This window comes from Panthera pardus, unplaced genomic scaffold (genome assembly GCF_024362965.1).
Source record: "Panthera pardus isolate Hobbes unplaced genomic scaffold, ASM2436296v1 HiC_scaffold_13, whole genome shotgun sequence".
NCBI lineage: Eukaryota > Metazoa > Chordata > Mammalia > Carnivora > Felidae > Panthera > Panthera pardus.
Window position 1 is genome coordinate 147,716,478 of NW_026526688.1, and position 21,470 is coordinate 147,737,947.

Genomic DNA, 21,470 nt, shown 5'->3' on the forward strand with positions numbered 1-21,470 from the left:
GTCGAATCAATATGTTGTAAACCTAAACTATATATAACATACTATGTCAGTTATGTATTTCAATAAGGAAAAAGAGAAAGCCAACTACTAGCATTATTAATGAAAGTAAAAGTAAACAGTAACATTTAAAGGTGATTCTTAGTCAAAACACAAAAGTGTTAGATAAAGAAGCTGTCCTATAGATCCACTCTGAAGGCAATGGCCGGTTTAATTTTCATTTATTTTAATAGTATCATAAATGAATTGTATCCTATATTTTTAACATCATTAATGGTATAAAGAGGTCATTTGAATTTTCCAAATATGCTTTACTTTATATCATGGGAAAAGCAACTACATGCTACAGAGTAGTTAAATAATAAATGTTGACATTTTCAAAATTCTTGAGATATAGCCTTTATGAATGTCAGGTTCCTGTTAAAGTAAATATATATTTTGTGAAGGAGAAAAAAAATCAAATTTCTCTCAAAACTAAACAAAGTAGGGGCGCCTGGGTGGCTCAGTCGGTTAAGCACCCAACTTCGGCTCAGGTCATGATCTCACAGTCCGTGAGTTCAAGCCCTGCATCGGGCTCTATGCTGACAGCTCGGAGCCTGAAGCCTGCTTCAGATTCTATGTCTCCCTCTCTCTGACCCTTCCCCATTCATGCTCTGTCTCTCTCTGTCTCAAAAATAAATAAACATTAAAAAAAATTTTTTTAAAAACTAAACAAAGCAAAAAACTGTGGCTTCTTTAGACCTTGGATCATCACCAAGTTAATTAACATGGATAATGGGATCTTTATTATATGATTCCCATTATTATTCTCTCTCAAGTGTACATCAATAGGTTTTCTCCCACTCCCTTTATCATTACAAGCAACACTCATTAATAGAATATAGTCAACTCCCAAATATGTGGAGGATAGATTAACTATGAATACGACAATGATTCAATGATCAGGCATGCCAATTTATCACTGACAAGGTCCCACATAAAAGTCAAAACTAAAAATTCTTTAATCTGAAGACTTGAGCTAATATAAAAATGGATAAAATCCATATCCTACAACTTCAAGTATCTTCCATACTGAATTTAGTTGAAAAAGATAAATTTTATTTCACAAGTAGTTTGTTATGAAAGTACCTAAAGATTGGTGATACAGAGAAGAGGAGAAGAAAAGGAAACAAAGCAGAGAAGGGGATGAGCAAGAACTTTTGTTAATGTGATCATCCCTGTATTAGAGATAAAGGGACCAAAGGATAAAAGAATCTCCTTATTTTAGCTAAGGTCACAAAGCTAGAATTTGACGTTAGGATTAGAGTCTAAAGTCTAAATCCATCTGAAGCTCTTAACTGTCTCTTACTGTAACGTTACATATTCTTTTCTGTTAGAAAGTTGTTTTCTCACAAGTTACAACACTTTTCTAGACAAGACAAAACAAATGTTAGTGTAGAGTCTTTGTACAAATCTACCTTTTCAACTAGACTGTCGTGTTTGTCTTTAAAGTCTTCATTAATATCCAGTGTTAAGATGGGGATTTCTTGTAGAAAATCAAAGTCGGTTCTGTTTTTTAAAAAGAGATAGATGAACAAAATAATTAGAAAAAACAATAAATAAAAGAGAAACACTAAACTCTTATGCCATCTCTGGAAAATCAAAATGTTGTCAGTCATTTTATATTAAAATCATCCTGTCAGTAATTTATCTGGTAGCCCCTTCTTTTTCACCTTGATTTACTACTAAATAATAATATTAATAATATCTAAAAATCTCAGGTATAAAATATATAAAGCTAGGGCTTGTGACATGTAATTCTTCTCAAAAACTAAAATCATACCAGAACGTAGGAATGTTTGCATTTTAAAGATGTGAAAACTAAAGACCAGGGAGGTCAGTCTGGGGCTCAGAGACTGCCTAAGGTTGCACACTAGTAAGTCTGGATTTGAACCAAGATCTGACTAAGGACAATGAAGTCCATGCTCTTAACAACTGTGCTATACTACTACCTAAGCCTTGATCTAAAAAATAAATTTAAAGTATCTTATCTTAAATTCTCTCTGAAAGACAGTACCTAAATAATACACACAGATATATTCCTACTTTACCACTTAAATTCCATATATTATGCTGTCAATAACACTGGGGGAGATTAACTACAAAAACTTTAAGGAAACAGAATCTCATTACAATAAAAAGAATCAAAATTCACACCTAATTCTGGGAGATCCTAAAATACTAACTTAAAAGAAAAAGGGCTAAAAATGAAAACTTGTACATGTTTTAGATTAAGATTTGTTAAAGATCTTTGAAATGGATAGTAAGTGAGAATAAGGAGGTCTTACTTCAGGGTTCTATGCAGGAGCCAGCTCTCATGCTTTTCGTGAAGCTTCTCTAAATACTCAAGAGGAATGCCTTGTTCTTCATTTCTTCCCCGTAAATATATTCTATTCAAGCATTTCTAAAAGCAAGCAATAAGAAAGGGGTGGGGGGGCAAAGAACAATTATTCTTGTCTGCTGTCATTAAAGTTTTCTTCTCTAGTGTCTCTTTAGTTATGCTAGCCAGCATCTCCATTTATTCCTTCTAGAAAGTTGAAATACTTCATTTTTCCCCTCCTTGTGCTTTTCAATCATTTGGTGGCTATAAACCAAGTAGTACGATCAGAACAAGTCTATAAACTTATGGGATCCATACTTGAAAAATACTGTATAAAATAAGTTTGGTAAAAAGTTCAATATATAAAATGTGTTTCAAAATCTATTATAAATCCTCTTTTCAAGTACTTAGTTGATCTTCCAATCAAAAGACAGTATAAATAACACTGATGAAAACAGCTTTGTGTTAGACTTTAAGACATTGACTATATCTTATAGCATTCTTTATGTTCTTCAACATTTGCGCTTGCTATATTCGTAACTAAAAACAAAAAAAATTCTTTTCAAAAATAAAAGTGAATTTCAAAATTACTGCTAAATTCTGGCTTTCTTGAATTTAAAAAGAACAAAATCATCACTTGGAATCAGAAACCTAGTTTCTTTGAAAATTCCGATTCAATAGCCACACAGTATCCTTTCAGACTAGAAGTCATGAAATTTATATTCATCAGAGCCTACTTTGTAGCTTAGGGAAGACACAGGAATAAAAAACAGCAAAACTGAAATGCAAGCACCAAAACCAGAAATGTGTTAATAAACGTAAGCTCTTATTTAGGTTAGCTTTATGAAGGGCATCCACTTAGTCTTCCTGGACTCATGACATAATTTCATATAAAAACAAGAATAGCTATATTACAAACTATCATGAAAGGCACATTTTCAAGTAAGCTCCCTTAAGTGAAAATGGCAATGGTCCTCTAAGTCTCTTCTCACTTGAAGCTGCTACTACCTACCCATTCCAAGCCATGAACTATAAAGGATTTCTTAAAATGGACCTCCATCAACTTTGTTAATTCATTCACAAATATTTACTGAGCTCCCACTACGTACCCAGGCCCTATTCTAGGCATTGGAAATTCAGTAGTAATTAAACACTCAAAGTTTCACACCAAGAAGCCTAAACTCTAGCAGTTACTTGAGCAAAATTTTTATTTATTTTTTTTTTAATTAATTTTTTTTTTTAACATTTTATTTATTTTTGAGACAGAGAGAGACAGAGCATGAACGGGGAAGGGGCAGAGAGAGAGGGAGACACAGAATCAGAAGCAGGCTCCAGACTGAGCCATCAGCCCAGAGCCTGACACGGGGCTCGAACTCACGGACCGCGAGATCGTGACTTGAGCTGAAGTCGGACGCTTAACCGACTGAGCCACCCAGGTGCCCCTTGAGCAAAATTTTTAATCTAGCTGTGATAGATAAGAGCCCTTCCAAAAGTCAGGAAGGAATAAAGAAGAAAATGGAGAAAGCACAGAGAAAAGGGCCTAAAAGAGCAACTTGCCAATGTGGGCTTCTACTTTGCTGAGGAAAAGAGAATGCCTCTCTCTACAGTTATGAATTTCTAATTTGCATGTGGGGAGTAGAGCAGGGAGTGGAGCTAAACTAAATTGCCTTCACTGCACACCACTAAAAGGACTTCTAAATATTACTTTAAATTGTCAATGGAGTAAACAAATTTTAAGTCTCACCTCTGGTGTGGCTCGAAGATAAATGATTCCATCCAGTTCAAGGCTTTGACCAAACTGGTGATTCATCCAGTCATGCCAGTCTTGATAAATTGTCCACTCTGTTTCATTCATGCAGTCAGATTCATACAAATTAGATGCAAAAACATACCTGAAAGAGAGTCTACATCAACACATAATTCCTTTCCAAAAACACAAAGAAATAGAAAGGAGATCTACTAACTGGACATGGAACATTCTCCCAAAATCCATGGCAAATAATAACTTAGCAGGAAAAAAAAATAGAGTATCTCCAACTATAAGAAATATGTTCTTGGACAGCAGTTCTCAAAAATATAGTGTAAGAATGCCTGGTAGTCCCCAAGACCTTTCCAGAAGTTCTGTGAGAGGCCAGATTACTTTATACACTAGACTTCAACCAAAAGAACATAGTATACAGATAGAGAAGGCTTTAATGAGAATCTAGCTGTCTTTTATTAAGTTAGATATTAAAGAGATTTGTAAAAATGTAAAACAATCCTCTTCTATCTAATGTTTTTGTTTTGAAAAATACAATTTTACAAGTATGTTATTTACACTAATACGTAATGGGCTTAGTACTACTAATTTTAAATAAATAAGTGTCCTTTATATTTCTCAACATTAATTTCTAATAACATAAATATCAATAAGACACAAAGCTCTTTGGGCTCTTTAATAATTATTAAGAATAGAAAGGGATCCTGGGGTGCCTGGGTGGTTCAGTCGGTTAAGTGTCCAACTCTTGATTTTGGCTCAGGTTGTGACCTCATGGTTAGTGAATGTGAGCCCAGTGTAGCCTGCTTGAGATTCCCTCTCTCCCTCTCTCTCTGTCCCTCCCCCACTCCTCCCCTCCTGTGTGCTCACGTGTGGGCGCACTCTCCCTCTCTCAAAAATAAATAAATAAGAAAGAAAGAAAGAAAGAAAGAAAGAAAGAAAGAAAGAAAGAAAGAAAGAAAGAAGAAGGAGGGAGGGAGGCAGGGAGGGAGGCAGGGAGGGAGGGAGGAAGGAAGGAAGGAAGGAAGGAAGGAAGGAAGGAAGGAAAGAAGGAAGGAAAGAAGGAAGGAAGGAAGAAAGGAAGGAAGGAAGAAAGAAGGAAAAAAAAAGAGAACGGAAACGGGTCCAGAGACCAAAAGTTTGAGAACCGTTGTTCTTAGCCAACACTCTAGCTTAAAAGAATCTTTGCATAAACAAGGTAACTCTAAGGCTCCCTTAGAGATTTTTGATCTGGCTCAAGATGCAGTCTAGAATATAGATCCAGATTTAACCAGAGTAGATGAGAATTTTAAGAGCATTAGAGGAAAAAAACCTTCTCTGCAAATTTGAATGAAATGGCTATCATATTCCCTAAAGCTTCCATGGAAGCTATAATTATTAATACTAGTACTTCCCTAATGTCATGATTACCAAATTGCTGAAGGTAATTTTTCTCAACACAGCCTCTCTTATTACTTTGATTACCAGGAAACAGAAAAAAAAAGTCAATTCCAAGCCACGATTCCAAAATGATAAGTGCAAGTTATTTATATATACCTATCACTATATATAGATCGTTCAAAAAATAATACAGGTTTCTCTGCATCTTTGAGCTTGCCATTGAGACAGGCAAGCTGGGCTCGTATTCGACTGAGGCAGGCATATGACTGGAAGGTAAAAGACCATCGTTCAGGTTTCTCATACATCATTTGAAGAACATTCCCACCACTTTTCTGAGACGGTGTCAGTTCCTATTTTGAATGTGAAAAAAGAAACAAAAAACAAAATTAATGATCAATAGAGCTATTTAAATTTTTTAAAAAGCTCAAAAAGAGAAGTTAGATAAATAAATGCATCATGATTAGCAAAAGCAAGATGATTAAGTCCTCTTCCTCCTACTCTTTCCCATTTTATTTTTCAGTTTGCCTGAGGTCTAGAAGGCTAGCTTAACCATCAGTTCCTTAGAGCTCTTCCACAAGAAGTCACAAACTAATGGCCTATGGAAGAAAATATTTGTTTGGTCCAAATGGGACTTTTAAAAAATTTGAATTAGTTGTCAATATTTAAAAGCTAAATATAAGTTCACATAATATATCTGGATTTGTGACTTCTTTTTAAAAATGTGAAAACCACCAACAGCATTTTTTTACAGAACTAGAACAAACAATCCTAAAATTTAAATGGAACCACAAAAGACCCTGAATAGCCAAAGCAATCATGAGATAGAAAAACAAAGCTGTAAGTATTTGCCTGTGTTGCCTTAGCCCTCTGGCCAATTTAGTAGTCTGTAAATTTTAGCAAGCACCTTTAGCTGAGTGATCAATTAACTAAAACTTTCTTGGGGCGCCTGGGTGGCACAGTCGGTTAAGCGTCCAACTTCAGCCAGGTCATGATCTCGCGGTCCGTGAGTTCGAGCCCCGCGTCAGGCTCTGGGCTGATGGCTCGGAGCCTGGAGCCTGTTTCCGATTCTGTGTCTCCCTCTCTCTCTGCCCCTCCCCCGTTCATGCTCTGTCTCTCTCTGTCCCAAAAATAAATAAAAAACGTTGAAAAAGATTAAAAAAAAAAAAAAAAACTTTCTTGGTATATCTATAGATCGTGTATTGTTTCCTAGAAAAACCCTGAAGGAAACTCTCGTACAACCTCTCTCCCCACTGCCCCAGGCATTGTGATAACATCTGTAGCTGGCACCACTGAATCTGCATGCATGCAACCAAGAAGTATTACAGATCATTGTGCTCCCCTTTCACTGATTAACTGCCCTAAAGTTCTTTTAAAAATCTTTGGGTCAGGTAGAAACCTCAGAATTGGTTTTTGGACAAGGGTCCACCGTCTCCCCAGGTGGTGGGCCGCCTGAATAAAGCTCATATTCCTTTCCAACCAAAACTCGTCTCTTGAGCATTGGCTTTTTGTGCAACAAGCATCTGAACTTGGGTTTTTCAGTAACAGTATCACAATCCCACACTTCAAGGTATACTACAAAGCTGTAGTAATCAAAACAGTATGGTAGTGGCACAAGAACAGATATACACATCAATGGAACAGAACAGAGAGCCCAGAAATGACCCCATGTTTATACGGTCAATTAATCTATGGCAAAGGAGGCAAGAATATACAATGGAGAAAAGGCCATCTCTTCAGTAAATCGTGTTGTAGAAACTGGACAGCTACATGTAAATGAATGAAACTGGACCACTTTCTAACACCATACACAAAAATAAACTCAAAATGGATTAAAGCCCTAAATGTGAGATCAGAAACCATAAAACTACCTAAAAGAGAACACAGGCAGTAATTTCTCTGACATCAGCCACAGCAACATTTTCTGAGATACATTTCCAAAGGCAAGGGAAACAAAAGCAAAAATAAACTATTGGGACTACACCAAAATAAAAAGAAAGCAAAGGAAACCATCAATGAAACAAAAAGACAACCTACTGAAAGATATTTGCAATGATATTTGAAGATATGTGCAAATGATACATCCATCTGATAAGGGGTTAGTACCCAAAATATATAAAGAACTCATACAACTCAACAACAAAAAAGAATCTGATCAAAAAATAGACAAAGGACCTAAATAGACATTTTTCCAAAGAAGACAGACAGATGGCCAAAAGACACATGAGAAGATGCTCAGCATCACTAATCATCAGGGAAATATAAATCAAAACCACAAGCAGATATCACCTTACACCTATTGGAATGGCTAAAATAAAGAAACAATTACAAGGATGCCTGGGTGGCTCAGTTGGTTGAGCATCTGACTCTTGATTTCAGCTCAGGATTTTGGCTGAGGTCATGATCCCAGGGTCATGGGATTGAGCCCTCTGTTGGGCTCCACACTGACCATGAAGCCTGCTTAAGATTCTCTCTCTCTGGAGGAAAAAAAAAAAAAAAAAGGAAAAAAAGACAATAACAAGTGGATGAGGATGTGGAGAAAAGGGAATCCTTGTATACTATATAGATGGGAACGTAAATTGGTATCACCGTTGTGGAAAACAGCAGGGAGGTTCTTCAAAAACTTAAAAATAGAATTACCATATGACCCAGTAATTCTACTACTGGGCATTTACTAAAAGAAAACAAAAATACTGATTCAAAATGATACATGCATCCTTCTGTTTACTGCAGCATTATTTACAATAGCCAAGGTATGAAAACAACCTAAGTGTCCATGAACAGATGAATGGATAAGGAAAATGTGATGTGTGTATATATACATGTATGTGTACACACATATAAAAAAAGTATATATATATACACACACAAATGTATATGTACAGTGGAATATTACACAGCTAAAAAAAAGGATGAGACTGCCATTTGTGACAATACACATGGACCTAGATGGTATCATGTTAAATGAAATAAATCAGAGAAAGATGATTTATATTTATATGATTTCACTCATATGTGGAATCAGGAAAAAAAAAAAATTAAAAAAACCAAAAAGCAGAATCAGACCTAAAAATGCAGAGAACAAAATGATGGTTGCCAGAGGGAAGGAGGACCAGGGACGGGCAAAATAGATGAAGGGGAGTGGGAAGTACAGGTTTCCAGTTATGGAATGAGTAAGTCATGGGAATAAAAGGCACAGCAGAGGGAATATAGTCAATGATACTGTAATAGCACTGTATGGTGACAGACAGTAGTACACTTGTGGTGAGTGTGGTATAAGATATATATTTGTGGAATCACTATCCATACAACTGAAATTAATGTAACATTAAATTTTTAATGTGGAAACCAAGCAATACTGTGCCTGTATTTTATCTCACTAAAAATCACCTGGGGCCAATCACACATGCTTCCATTAAGCGGGACATATGCTCTCCAGTTTATCAGCCCCTGCCATTCTCTGTTTATCAGCCCCTGCCAATCTCACAGCAGGCCTGATTTATTTGTTCAGTTACCTGGTCCCTTTAGGTATTTTAGGCCCCAATCTTCTAATAAAACAGAACAGGTCCTCCCTAAAATTTTGTGATTTAATAACCACATTGTTAGAACCAATATTTTCAGTGTTAAGAAAAAAATGTATAATAAAAAATAAAGTAAAATCTCTGTAATCTTACATTTGAATTTGAAATAGCATCCAGAACTCATGAATTATTTTCCTTCCTATAAAATATAATTTCCCTAGCTCTGTCCACCAAAAGGCCTATCAATAATGACAACCTTGTAGGAATGAATATAAATGTCACCCGGATTATGATATCTAAATACCATTTCCCACTGAAAGGAACTAGGGTCACATTCCTTATTCGTGTCTGGAGAAATAAATGTATAAGATGAGCTTAACACATCTTGTTCCCGGAAATAAGTAAACGATCAAAATCTCCTGAGGCTGTGCCAAAGGCAAGAGAGCCAACGTCAAAGGGCTTCAATTTGTCAAAAGATAGGACAACTATGAATTCCAAAAGGAATGATGAAGGAAGGGAAGGCAAAAACTGTAAATTCAAATCTAAAGAAAACCAGAAAACAAAAACCCAAACTCTCTAATCATCTTTGGAAGTTGCTAGAGTACCAGTTAATTATTCTGGAAATTTGCATATAAAGAGGAAAAAATGTCAAAAATTTTATTCTGGCCCTTTCTATACAAATGTTATTTCAGGTTAATGAAAGAGTAGATGAAAGAACAGGTCTTCTTTACTGAAGAATCCCAGCTAACAGGCTTGATTATTAGAATATCATCTTTTGCAACACCAAATGATATACTGGATTAGGGCAACAATTAGCAACAGATCCTAAAATCATTAGAGAAAAGCTAATATGAAATTTTATGGTGTATGAATTAGGCTAACAAAACCTGAAAAGACTGATTTTACCATCACAAAAGACATCCTCCTGGTGGAATGTGAAAGAAAATACACATAGTCACCTAAGAAATTTAGCCAAAAAAGAACTAAAACCAAATATAATCAAGGCTCTACAGATCTAACTACAAATTCACAGGAAATACAGAGATTGAGAAACATGTTAAACTATGCCACAGAGATGCACTCAGCCAAGACCAGAAAAAGGGAAACTGTACAAGGACAAATGACCCAATTTCTTCAACTAATAAACTACAAAGAAAAAAGAGGAAGAGGAACCAACAGATTACAATTTAAAAGGCATATCAACCAAATGTAACATGTAACAAGTGTAACCTTGACTCTTGATATTAATAAACTGTAAAAAAACTATGAGACAATAGAGAACTATGAACACAAACTGGATGTAATGACACAGTGGAATTACTAATCTTTTAGATGCAGTTTTTTTCAAGAAATCTTTTTATCTAGAGTTTCTTCTGAGTCTTTCATTTCTACAGATGTATATATTATCTAGAACAGAGGTTCTCAAGGTGTGGTAGGGGAATGCCTAAGAAGTCCCTGAGATCCTTGCAGGGGTCTACAAGAAAACAAAAAACAATTTTATTTTGTTTATTTAAAAAAATTTGTTTAATGTTTATTCATTTATGAGAGAGAGTGGGAGTGGGGGTGAGGGTGGGAGACACAGAATCGGAAGCAGGCTCCAGGCTCTGAGCTGTCAGCACAGAGTCCCATGCAGGGCTCGAACTCACAAACTATGAGATCATGACCTGAGCTGAAGTTGGACACTTAACCGACTGAGCCACCCAAGCGCCCTGGAAAAAAAACTATTTTAATAACAAATATACCTTATTCCATTCTCATTCTCTCATGAATGTATAATTTTCCAGTAGCTATACAACATGTGATAAAATTGCAATAGTCTAAATGTAAAAGCAGATATAAGAATTCTGGTTTGCTATTAAGTCGGGCATTAAAGACATATACAAAATGTAAAACAATGCCACTTTTATCACTAAATTTTTTTTTTTGGAAAATAGTTATGTTACATATGTTAACATGTAATGGGTTTAGTACTATGGTTTTTATTGTTTTTTCAGTACTGTGGTTTTGAAATGAATTAACTGATAAATTTTTAAGTGTTTCAAGTTATATTTTTAATATGGTAAATATTGATAGACCTACTTAAAAGTCTTTGGTTCCTCAATAATCATTACATATATATATATGTATATATTTTTATATATATATATGTATATACTTACATATATATATATATATATTTAGTTAAATAAAGTAACATTAGCTTTTAAATGAAGTTGTCTTGGAGCACCTGGGTGGCTCAGTTGGTTAAGTGTCTGACTTCAGCTCAGGTCACGATCTCATGGTTGGCGGGTTTGGGCCCCACGTTGGGCTCTGTGCTGACAGCTCAGAGCCTGGAGCCTGCTTCCAATTCTATGTCTCCCTCTCTCCACCCTTCCCTCGTTTGTGCTGTCTCTCAAAAATAAATAAATGTTAAAAAAAAATTTTAATAAAATAAAATAAACGATGGGGGCACCTGGGTGGCTCAGTCGGTTAAGCGTTGGACTTCGGCTCAGGTCATGACCTCACAGTTCATGGGTTCGGGCCCCACATCAGGCTCTGGGCTAACAGCTCAGAGCCTGGAGCCTGCTTCAGATTCTTTGTCTCTCCTTCTCTCTCTCTGCTCCTTCTCAGCTCACATTCTGCCTCTCTCTCTCTCTCTCCAAAATAAATAAACGTCAAAAAAAATTTTTTTAAATGAATAAATGATATTGTTTTATATCTTAAAATAATTAAGAATTCACAGGATTAATCTGTTCAATAAGCAATTTACTGCCTAAAAACTTCCCATATATAGTATCTACTTCAAATGTCTCTATTAAATAATGTGACAATATAGTCACATATTCTGTGTAATAAGCATAAATAATATAGAAAAATGCCCAATTAAATTCCTAATTTTAAATTATCATAAAAATGGAACCTCATTAATATAATCAGTGAATTTGAAAAATACCTATCAGGGTTATTTCAAAGTCTAGTCCTCTCTGGAGAAAATAAAATTGAGCCAACTACTTGACAAGTGATTTAAATGGTGAATTTGTGTAGGCCACCTTTCCTTGTGCCTAAGAAAAAAAGGCAAATAAAGCCTTGAAATTACTATGTAGCTAATCTAGCTATAGTTAACTAAAATGAACAAGAGACTGACAGAACTAGATATGATCAGAAAAGAGATGGAACAAGATCCTAAAGAATATGTATATATAGACTTGTTAACACCAATTCCATGAGAATCAACTAAAATTAGAAAAAGAACATTTAGATCCAAATTTTAAGGTGTGATTTTGTTCCATAATCAATGAACATTCACAGCTTAAATAAGTTTTCAAAAATGTTAAATAAATTCACACTGATACAGGTAAATGTACTCTTGACATAACCTTAAACTTTGGAGTGAAGGCAATCACACATTTCCACATAATACTCTGTGATCATAATTACAAATCAAATGCTGGATAGATTTAGTCATGACTTGACCCAACAGATAAAATTCTTGTTTTTGCAAATTGTTAACTCAATTTCTAAATGGGATTACTTCACTCCTACTCAAGCTTTTGACAAAAACATGTATGAATATGCCATTCTGTAACTATAAATTTTAAAATTCTTCTCAACTATTTGATCTCTGGAAGCAGTAAAATTACTAACTGCTCTTACAAAATATCACAAAAGTTTACTACTAAAACGTTTCAATGCTTTGCTCAGATCTCTGGCCTAGCACCTACTCTGCACAAAGTACTATGTGTTTAAATAATTAAATAGGCAAGGTCATCTTAGGTCCCTTCTGGTATTCCTCTCACACTTAAAAACTCCCAATACCTAGGTAGTATCTATTTGCTAATCTCTCTCCAGCCACAGTCTCCACTAAAATACGCTATATAGGGGCACCTGGGCAGCTCAGTTGGTTAAGCATCCGACTCTTGATTTCAGTTCAGGTCATGATCTCACGGTTCAGAGCATCGAGCCCTGCATCAGGCTCTGCGCTGACAGATTCCCCTTCTCTCCCTCTCTCTACCCTTCCCCTGCTCATGCTCTCGCCCTCTCAAAATAAATAAATAAACTTAAAAAAATAAAATATTCTATATAATCACATTTTGTTATTAGATTTTTATATAGTCGGATTAAGGTAGATTACATGAAGGGATATCTAATTCAATAACTTGGTATTCTAAATGAATCTCTAATTTGTAAAATACATAGGAAATAGTTTTGAGCATCCGAGGACCACTACTATAGTCAAAGTCAGTAAACCCTACCTTTCCTTGCTTTCCATATCAAAATAAGAGAATGAAGAGAAAGAAGCAACTGAAAATTCTTCCTTTTAGTGACAATATTCTTTGTTTCACAGTCATAGAATACATTAGAATACTATAATATTAGAATTGTCAGGTTAAGAAAGAAAAAATAGGGGCACCTGGGTGACTCAGTCAGTTAAGAATCTGATTTTGGTTGAGGTCATGATCTCAGTTTGTGAGTTTGAGCCCCAGTGGGGCTCTGTGCTGACAGCTCAGAGCCTGGATGGAGCCTTCTTCACGTTCTGTGTCTCCCTCTCTCTCTGCCCTCTCCTGCTGTCTCTCTCCCAAAACCAAATAAACATTAAAAAAAAATTTTAAAGAGAAAAGAAAACCCAGGACCTCCAGTTAAATTTGAACTTCAGATAAACAACAAATAATATTTTAGTACAAGAATCTCCCAAATATTGCACGTATTTTAATACAATACCTTACCTTACTATATAGTCTTTCCAACACAATGGACTTTCATTTTTGTTTTTTATTTAATTCTTACACAAGCTTGATTTTTCCTATTATCATTCCCATTTTACTGATAAAGAAAAGTTTAGAACAACTAAAGTGCTAAGATTACACAGCTAACTAGTAGCAGAATTAGGGCTTACATTCAGATTATATGTAAAATTTTATTGCAATAGCATTTAATGTAACTGAATTTCACCTACAATCTTATTACTAAGCATATCCTTCCCTTTTTAAACAGTTAAGCCCCATCCCATTTTAGGAAGGAAAATAAAACCAATTCCAATTTTATCTATAAGGAAAAGGGCAATCCCACATACCTTGGGGTAGGTCAGTCACTCTCACTTCCCTCTCTCTAAATTCCAGTGACTCAACAGTAATCCTTAAAAGGATCTACACATGCCAAATCAAACTTATAAACCTAATGCTTCCATTTACAGGAACCATATCCCACTATTATTAGTTCAACTGCAACTGCTTTAGCAAAGAAGAGCTTTTATTCATAGCCCAGAGAAGCAGAAGCCAAAACATCCTAGGAGACAAGTCCTCCCTTTGTGGACTAGGAGTGATCATTTCCCTGTCAGAAAAAAAAAGACTGAGCTCTGCCCTAACAGTTGACTATCTTGAATACTATTGTTTTCAGAAGAAAGATACTTTAATCCACCACATGCACTGTAGGATCAAATATTTATAGTCCCAGACCAAAGGAATAAATAAGGAGCTGCTTTCATAGGTCCTTATGGTTAAGGGCAAAGGATGCTTCCTCAGTCTTTTCTGTAATATCAAGCTATATGAAGGTTCTCCAAAAAGTTGTATAAAGTCTTTAATCTTATATACTAACTTTTAAGAAATAAAATATAATTCCTGTTCTCAATTCTAGTCCAAATAAACACCCCTGAACACTTCCTAGAAGTTCATGCTCAAAGTAGGTGGTTTTTCTCTGGGGGGAAAAAATCCACCAAGTGTAAATATTGACCTCAAAGTTTCAGTTAAGAACTAAAAACCACACAAACACATGGCACTTTGAGGCAGAATTTAAATTACATACCGCAAACCACATAATTAACTGAATCTTCTTCCCAAAATTGAAAAAAAAAGCATAAAATAGCAAGAAGTTAACTGTCAACAATAAGTCTGTTTAGAAAATACTCTTAGCACATCATCAACTGAAATAAGGGTGTAGTTAGCTGCCTTCCCAAACTGCTTAAAGAATAAATTTATTTTTATTAAATTTCATTAAAAAGGCTTTGTTAACTTAATTATAAACTGACTTTCCACTTATTCAGCATCCCCCAGGGGAAAAAAAAAATGTTTCATACAAATGAATCTTTTCAGCTAAATGAAGTTTATCAATTTAACCACGTTTTTTATGTATTATTTTTATAGGGAGAAGACATTAGTATATATTTTATTTTTGTACCCTCAAAAGGATAGCATTTCAAAAACTACTCAGTAATAGACATTACTCTTAAACAACTTTATAAATACCAACTGCTGGATTTATAAAAGAAGTTAGCAATAAAGAACAAGTTTCCATTGAACACATAAAATACTAGGCACAAACTGTAGAAACTGCTATTCAATCTTACACTAAACGAGACCAAATTGGTATTACTTTTTAGTTCTTATCTAGTTTTCAGTTTATTTCCTCCTTTGATGTCAGGTCAGTGACATGACCATCTTTTAACAGTCCCTCCCTTGACAATCCTTCTAATCAGAAAATAAGTTTATCAGACTGTGTCAAAAGTATTAAGTAAATACTCTTTGAATAAGCCACATTAATTTTACTGCATAATTTTGTGACCTCCATTTGGTCCACTCTGATGATTGGTTTCCTTCCTTATTCTCAGCTTGTGTGTGCCTTATCAACTGTTACAAACATTCCCTCTTAGGGCGCCTGTGTGGCTCAGTTGGTTGAGTGTCCACCTCTTGATTTCAGCTTAGGTCATGATCTCACAATTCGTGATAGAGGCCCTCGTTGGACTCTGTGCTGACAGCACAGAGCCTGCTTGGGATTCTCTCTCCCTCTGTCCCTAACCACACCCCCTCAAAATAAATAAACCTAAAAAAAAAAAAAAAAATTCCTCTTAAAAGAAAAGGTAGTTAAATTTGTGTTTTTAAAGCACACTTTCATCATGTATTGTCATTCAGGTTTGGCAGACATAAAATAATTTGGTAAACTTTTGACCAATCAACAAGCATTTTCTCTTAACCAAACTTTCTCTACCTTTCTTGTATGTCAGCTACTCCTTCAGAGAGGGTCTATGAGTAGACCAAAAAAATAAGTATATACCTACAATGAGGAAAAAAAAACAAAAAACAAACAAACCTCTCCAACAAAACAGAAATATCAGGTCACATTACATTTCTTTGAGTACTGACACCAGCTTTTAGGCACACTTCCCCAGTTCTTCAGAAAGGTGGCAGATGATTGTAGTTGTTTATTTTAAAGCAAATGAACTTCAAAAATAGTTTCAGGGGGGAAAAAGTGACATAGAGTAATGAAGAAATAAAAAAATAATAAAGTGAAAGAGTCTCTAGGCTTTCTCCCTTTGTACATTAAATTAACCAGAAAAATAATTTAGTATCAACTTTTCATGAGTTACAGTTGATTTCATGATTGGTGCTGGTATTTATTTAGAAGCAAAGTAGACTCCCTGCTTAATCCTAACATATTATTTTTTTTTAACATATATTTATTTTGAGAGAGAGTGTGTGCTTGTACTGGCCAGAGCAGGGGAGGGGCAGAGACAGAAGGAGAGAATCCCAAGTAGGCTCCGCACTGTCAGGGCAGAGCCTGGGGGGCTCAAACTCACAAACCCTGAGATCATGACCTGAGGCAAAGTCAAGAGTTGGGCGCTTAACCAACTAAGCCACCCAGGCATCCCCTAACATATCATTTAAAGAAGTGTCTTCACTTTGCTAAAGGAATTACATATATTTGGTGCTAATGAAGAGGAGCAGGGTGGGAGTGGTATCCATGTATATATGGAATTCTCTGCAGTATAAATAGTAATTCAAAACACAAAATTTAATTCTTGGATTAGTATGCTCTATTCCTGGTTACATTGTCCCTGGCATGTTTTTAGAAAACGAATGTGCTTAGGAATGTGAGCCAAAGGGCATATTTAAGTTTTCTTTTTTTTTTTTTTTTTTTTTTAATTTTTTTTTTTCAACATTTATTTATTTTTGGGACAGAGAGAGACAGAGCATGAACGGGGGAGGGGCAGAGAGAGAGGGAGACACAGAATCGGAAACAGGCTCCAGGCTCTGAGCCATCAGCCCAGAGCCTGACGCGGGGCTCGAACTCACGGACTGCGAGATCGTGACCTGGCTGAAGTCGGACGCCCAACCGACTGCGCCACCCAGGCGCCCCTAAGTTTTCTAAGAGTTTAGTTTTTAGAACTGAGAAGTAGAAAATAGAGAACATCTGTTGAAGACCTCTTCCACATAAATGAATTAAACTTGGCACCGTGGGGTTTCAGTTACATTAAAAAATAAACTTAAGGTGCTCCTATCTTGAAACGTGTGTGTGGCAGACACTGCTATGTGTCCCCTAAATCCAAGTTGTTTTTCTCTTGGACACAAACTAGGCTTTATTGACCAGCCTCCTTGTTATTGAGTGTGGCTATGTAACTCCATTCCAGTCAATGGAAGTAGGGCAGAAACAATGTATACCATTTCCAGGTTTCACTCTAAAAACCTCTGGAATGTGATGCTTTTCTCTCCAGCAGCTAGAGGAAGCAAAGAACACCAAGACCCTAGAGCAGAGGCTCTCAAATTCAGCTCCAGGGGTAACAAAGTATGGTCCCCATAACAGCAACAGCACCATCACTTGAGAACTTGTGAGAAATGCAAATTTTCAGCACCAACCCCACAGCAGACCTAATAAATCAAAAACTGGGGGTAGGGCCCAAATGTGTGTTTTAAGTCTTCCAGGTCATTCTAATAAACACTAAAATTTGAAGCATGGTTCTAGAGGTTGGATGAGTCACAATTTAGAAAGGGCCTGGGTCCCTGAGTCACAGCATGGCATGGCATCCACCAAATGCCATTTGCACTATTCTCTGAGAAATAAAATTTTATTATTTTGAACTACAGGGTTTTAAGAGCTTATCATAGCACCAAGTATTACCTTAAGTCTACCTGATACACTTAATAAAATTTATTAGAAGTGAACTTGGTTCATTTGAAAAACACTTAGGATAGATTTGCTATGCACAGAAATAACAAAAATAGGTTACATATGTAAAATTAAATGGGCTTATTACATACTGAGAAGTTTGAAACTTTTCCTGGAGAACTTGGAGGACAATACGCTATGTGACATAAGCCAATCACAAAAGGACAAATACTGTATGATTTCCAATTATACAGGGTATCTAACGTAGTCAAATTTGGGGGCACCTGGCTGGCTCAGTCAGTGGACCCTGTGACTCTTGATCTTAGGTTTGTGGGTTCGAGCCCCATGTTAGGTGTAGAGACAACTTAAAAATAAAATCTTTAATAAAATAAACAAAATCTTAAAAAAATAAAACAAACCAACAAACAGTCAAATTCATAGCTAGCTATAAAAGAACAAAATGGCAATTCCTAGGGGTTGAAGGAAGGGGGCAAAGGAGAGTTGTTTCATGAAATAGCTATAGTTCTTGAAGATGAAAAGGTTCTAGAGATATTTTACAACAATGTAAATACCCTCAACACTACTGAACTGTACATTTAAAAATGGTTAAGATGGGGCACCTGGGTCGCTCAGCTGGTTGAGCATTCGACTTTGGCTCAGGTCATGATCTCCTGGTTTGTGAGTTTGAGCCCTGCATCAGGCTCTCTGTTGTCAGCACAGAGCTGGCTTAGGATTCTCTGTACCCACCCTCTTCCTGCACCTCCCCCGCTCATTCTCTTTCTCTCAAAAATAAACATAATAAATAAATAAAATAGTTAAGATGGTAAAATTTATGCTATGTGTTTTTGATCACAATACAAATATTAACCACACACAAAAAAACTACACATCTCCTTTTATTTGGATTTTCCAATAAATGTAATCCCTCTTACCCAAAGTCTACTACATGAAAATAACTCAGAGAACCAATCCTAACTCATCACCTACTGATAAAAATAATAATCAGCTAGTTGCTCTAAAAATACAAATGTTTAAATTAAAACTAAATAAAAAGTCTGTAGTAGAATTTTACAGCTTTGAAGGTGTTAGTTGTTGTCTGAGTTCAACTTTGAACCAAATTAGAAAATAAGCCAGGATATCATTTTCTAGTTTTTCAGAGGGGCTGAGAGTCAGCCCATACAAAATGCTTTCTTTTGATTCTATGCATTAAGTTTTTAACACCACAAATTGCTGGGTTTCTTGCATGCAACTATGGAGTCAAGCACAAAATTATTAAAAATTTATCTAAAAAAACACTGTGTATCATCTTTACCATATTGAGTGTAATTTTATCTGTTTTCCCCCCTCTGAAAAAGGACCCAGATAAAAAATGTGAATGGGTTAAGGTCAAATTATATTATGTAAAAGTTGACAGAACGTCTCTAGAAAGCAGCTTAGCTATATTTATTTTTAAAAGTCTATATCCTTGGGCCTACTTAATTTCACTTTTGGAAATTTGTCTTAAAGAAATAATCTAGAATACAGATTTAACCACAAAGATGTTTATCACATTACTAAGCAAATGGGCTATTGTTTCACTATTACTAGGCATTTATATTATGTAAATACTAGTACATGCACACAATAAATTAGGCTGCCCTTAGAATTGTTTACAGTAAACTTTTAATGACATTTTTAATTGCCTTTGATATAAACATTATGGGAGGAAAAAAGAAAAGTACAAAATTATATACTGCTGTGCCAAGTAAGATCTCTAGTTTTCTCCGGGTAATAAGGTTACAGGTAAGCTTTATTTTCTTCCTTTGGTAATCTATGATATTTTAAGTTCAAACAATGAACATGTATTACTGTATAACATTTTTTTTTTTAATTATGTAGCTCCCCAAGTGCCAAAACTGGATATAGTAAATTATTATCTCAACTGTATATAAGATACATACAGGGTAGTGGGATTATGGATCACTTTTACTCATATCTTTAATTCTGTAACTCACTTCATGATAGAACACTTTATTATTTTGCAGAAAGCACAACTTATTGTCAAGATAAGTGAAAACCAGAAATATCAAGTAAAGATACAAAATCATTAATCTTTTAACTCTAACTGAACTTTGTAAACATTGCAAAAGAGGTGAATTAAGTTCAACCAAAAAAGATCAGAATCGACCAAATAAGATAATCGTAACATAGCCAACAAAAGTTATCAAGTGATCTCAGAAGGTATGAATAGAAGTACTTTACCAAGCATACCTAATTAATTTTCAAGAATGACTTATCAAAAAATGCTGTTATTTGAAAAACAGGTATCCCCTAAGACTTCATCTCGATAAGAAAAACATGACAGAGCAGAGATATGTCCCTAACAGTTTGTCCAACTCAAAAATAAGTTAAAAGAAAGCAATTAAATCAAAGCTTTGGGCTGAAATAATATAAACCACCAAATAAGTGATTATTTCAAATAAACCTTCAATTTAAAGATTGAAAATCATCCGAGTGGTACCTTTAAAAATAATCTTATCAAGGGGAGGGAGGAAGAGGGGAGACAACATAATCTCTTTAGGTACTTTGCCTCATTATTTTGGTAAAATTGGTGCAGCTTATCAACAGTATAGCAACATTTCAGCCACTAGATGGCAGGTACAAAAATAAAACAGCTAAAAAAAAGCATGCACAGCATGCAGGTGCAAATTAAGTTACTGACTAGGGGAAGAGATCAAAGGTACCAATAACCCAACTCTTCCAACTCTACAGCAACTGTCAAGAAGTGTGATTAAATGGAGAACATCCAAAGTAGGACTGGCCTTGTCCGGGATGGTTTCTAAAGACAGTCTACTTCTCAATATTGACAGCCTTCTAAGAAAACAGATTTGGACAGTTGGTGATCCATACTTTAATACCAAGAAATAGATCAGAAATGGGTCTGGAGAAGAAAGGCTCCAAGATGATGGAAGAAAATCCCATTTCTTGAGTTTAGTAGAGGTCCAGGATAAAAGAAGAAAATATCCAAAGACAGGGAACCCATACACCACTATCCTCACATTCCACAACCTTAACCCCAAAATACTATCCCCACCCTGTCCGAAATGCCACCTAGAAGTACCAAGCACTAAGAACATAAATAGACCCCAATACACGTACAAATATAAAGCAATCCTCCAAGAATGTGCACCAAAACTCAATTAAGGTAATCAAATTGTAACATCATGGAGACATGACTAGATTATAGTAAACTGTATGACAAAACTATTTGTTAATAATATTAGGATTATTGACGTAGTAGTTATAAAGGTCAATTTGGAATTTTGACTTTAGTACATGGGGAGAAAGTGCCCCTGCCCATAAACATGAGTATCAATCAGATCCATGAAACCAAGTCTTAAAATAGAGACAGATGCAATTGATGTCTGATGACATCAATTAGGATAATATAACTAATTACCCTGGGCTCTGATTCTAAGCTTTTTTTAAAAATTTTTTAATGTTTTTTTTTTATTTTTGAGAGAGAGAGAGAGAGAGGAGAGAGAAAGACAGAGAGTGGAGGGGTGGGGGCAGAGAGAGAAGGAGGCTGCAGGCTCTGAGCTGTCAGCACAGAGCCCAACGGAAGGCT

The 21,470-nt window shown here is 35.5% G+C and overlaps 1 protein-coding gene across 1 annotated transcript in view; it reads right to left on the reverse strand.

The window, feature by feature from the left end:
* DCK (deoxycytidine kinase) overlaps positions 1 to 21,470 on the reverse strand; it is a 33,618-nt gene that overhangs the window by 2,879 nt on the left and 9,269 nt on the right. Inside the window, exons 3-6 of the mRNA XM_019467994.2 lie at positions 5,649 to 5,842; positions 4,101 to 4,248; positions 2,325 to 2,440; positions 1,455 to 1,545 (exon numbers count right to left, since the gene is read on the reverse strand). Of these exons, the coding sequence (XP_019323539.1) occupies positions 1,455 to 1,545; positions 2,325 to 2,440; positions 4,101 to 4,248; positions 5,649 to 5,842 (549 nt within the window). The remainder of the gene's footprint in view (positions 1 to 1,454; positions 1,546 to 2,324; positions 2,441 to 4,100; positions 4,249 to 5,648; positions 5,843 to 21,470) is intronic.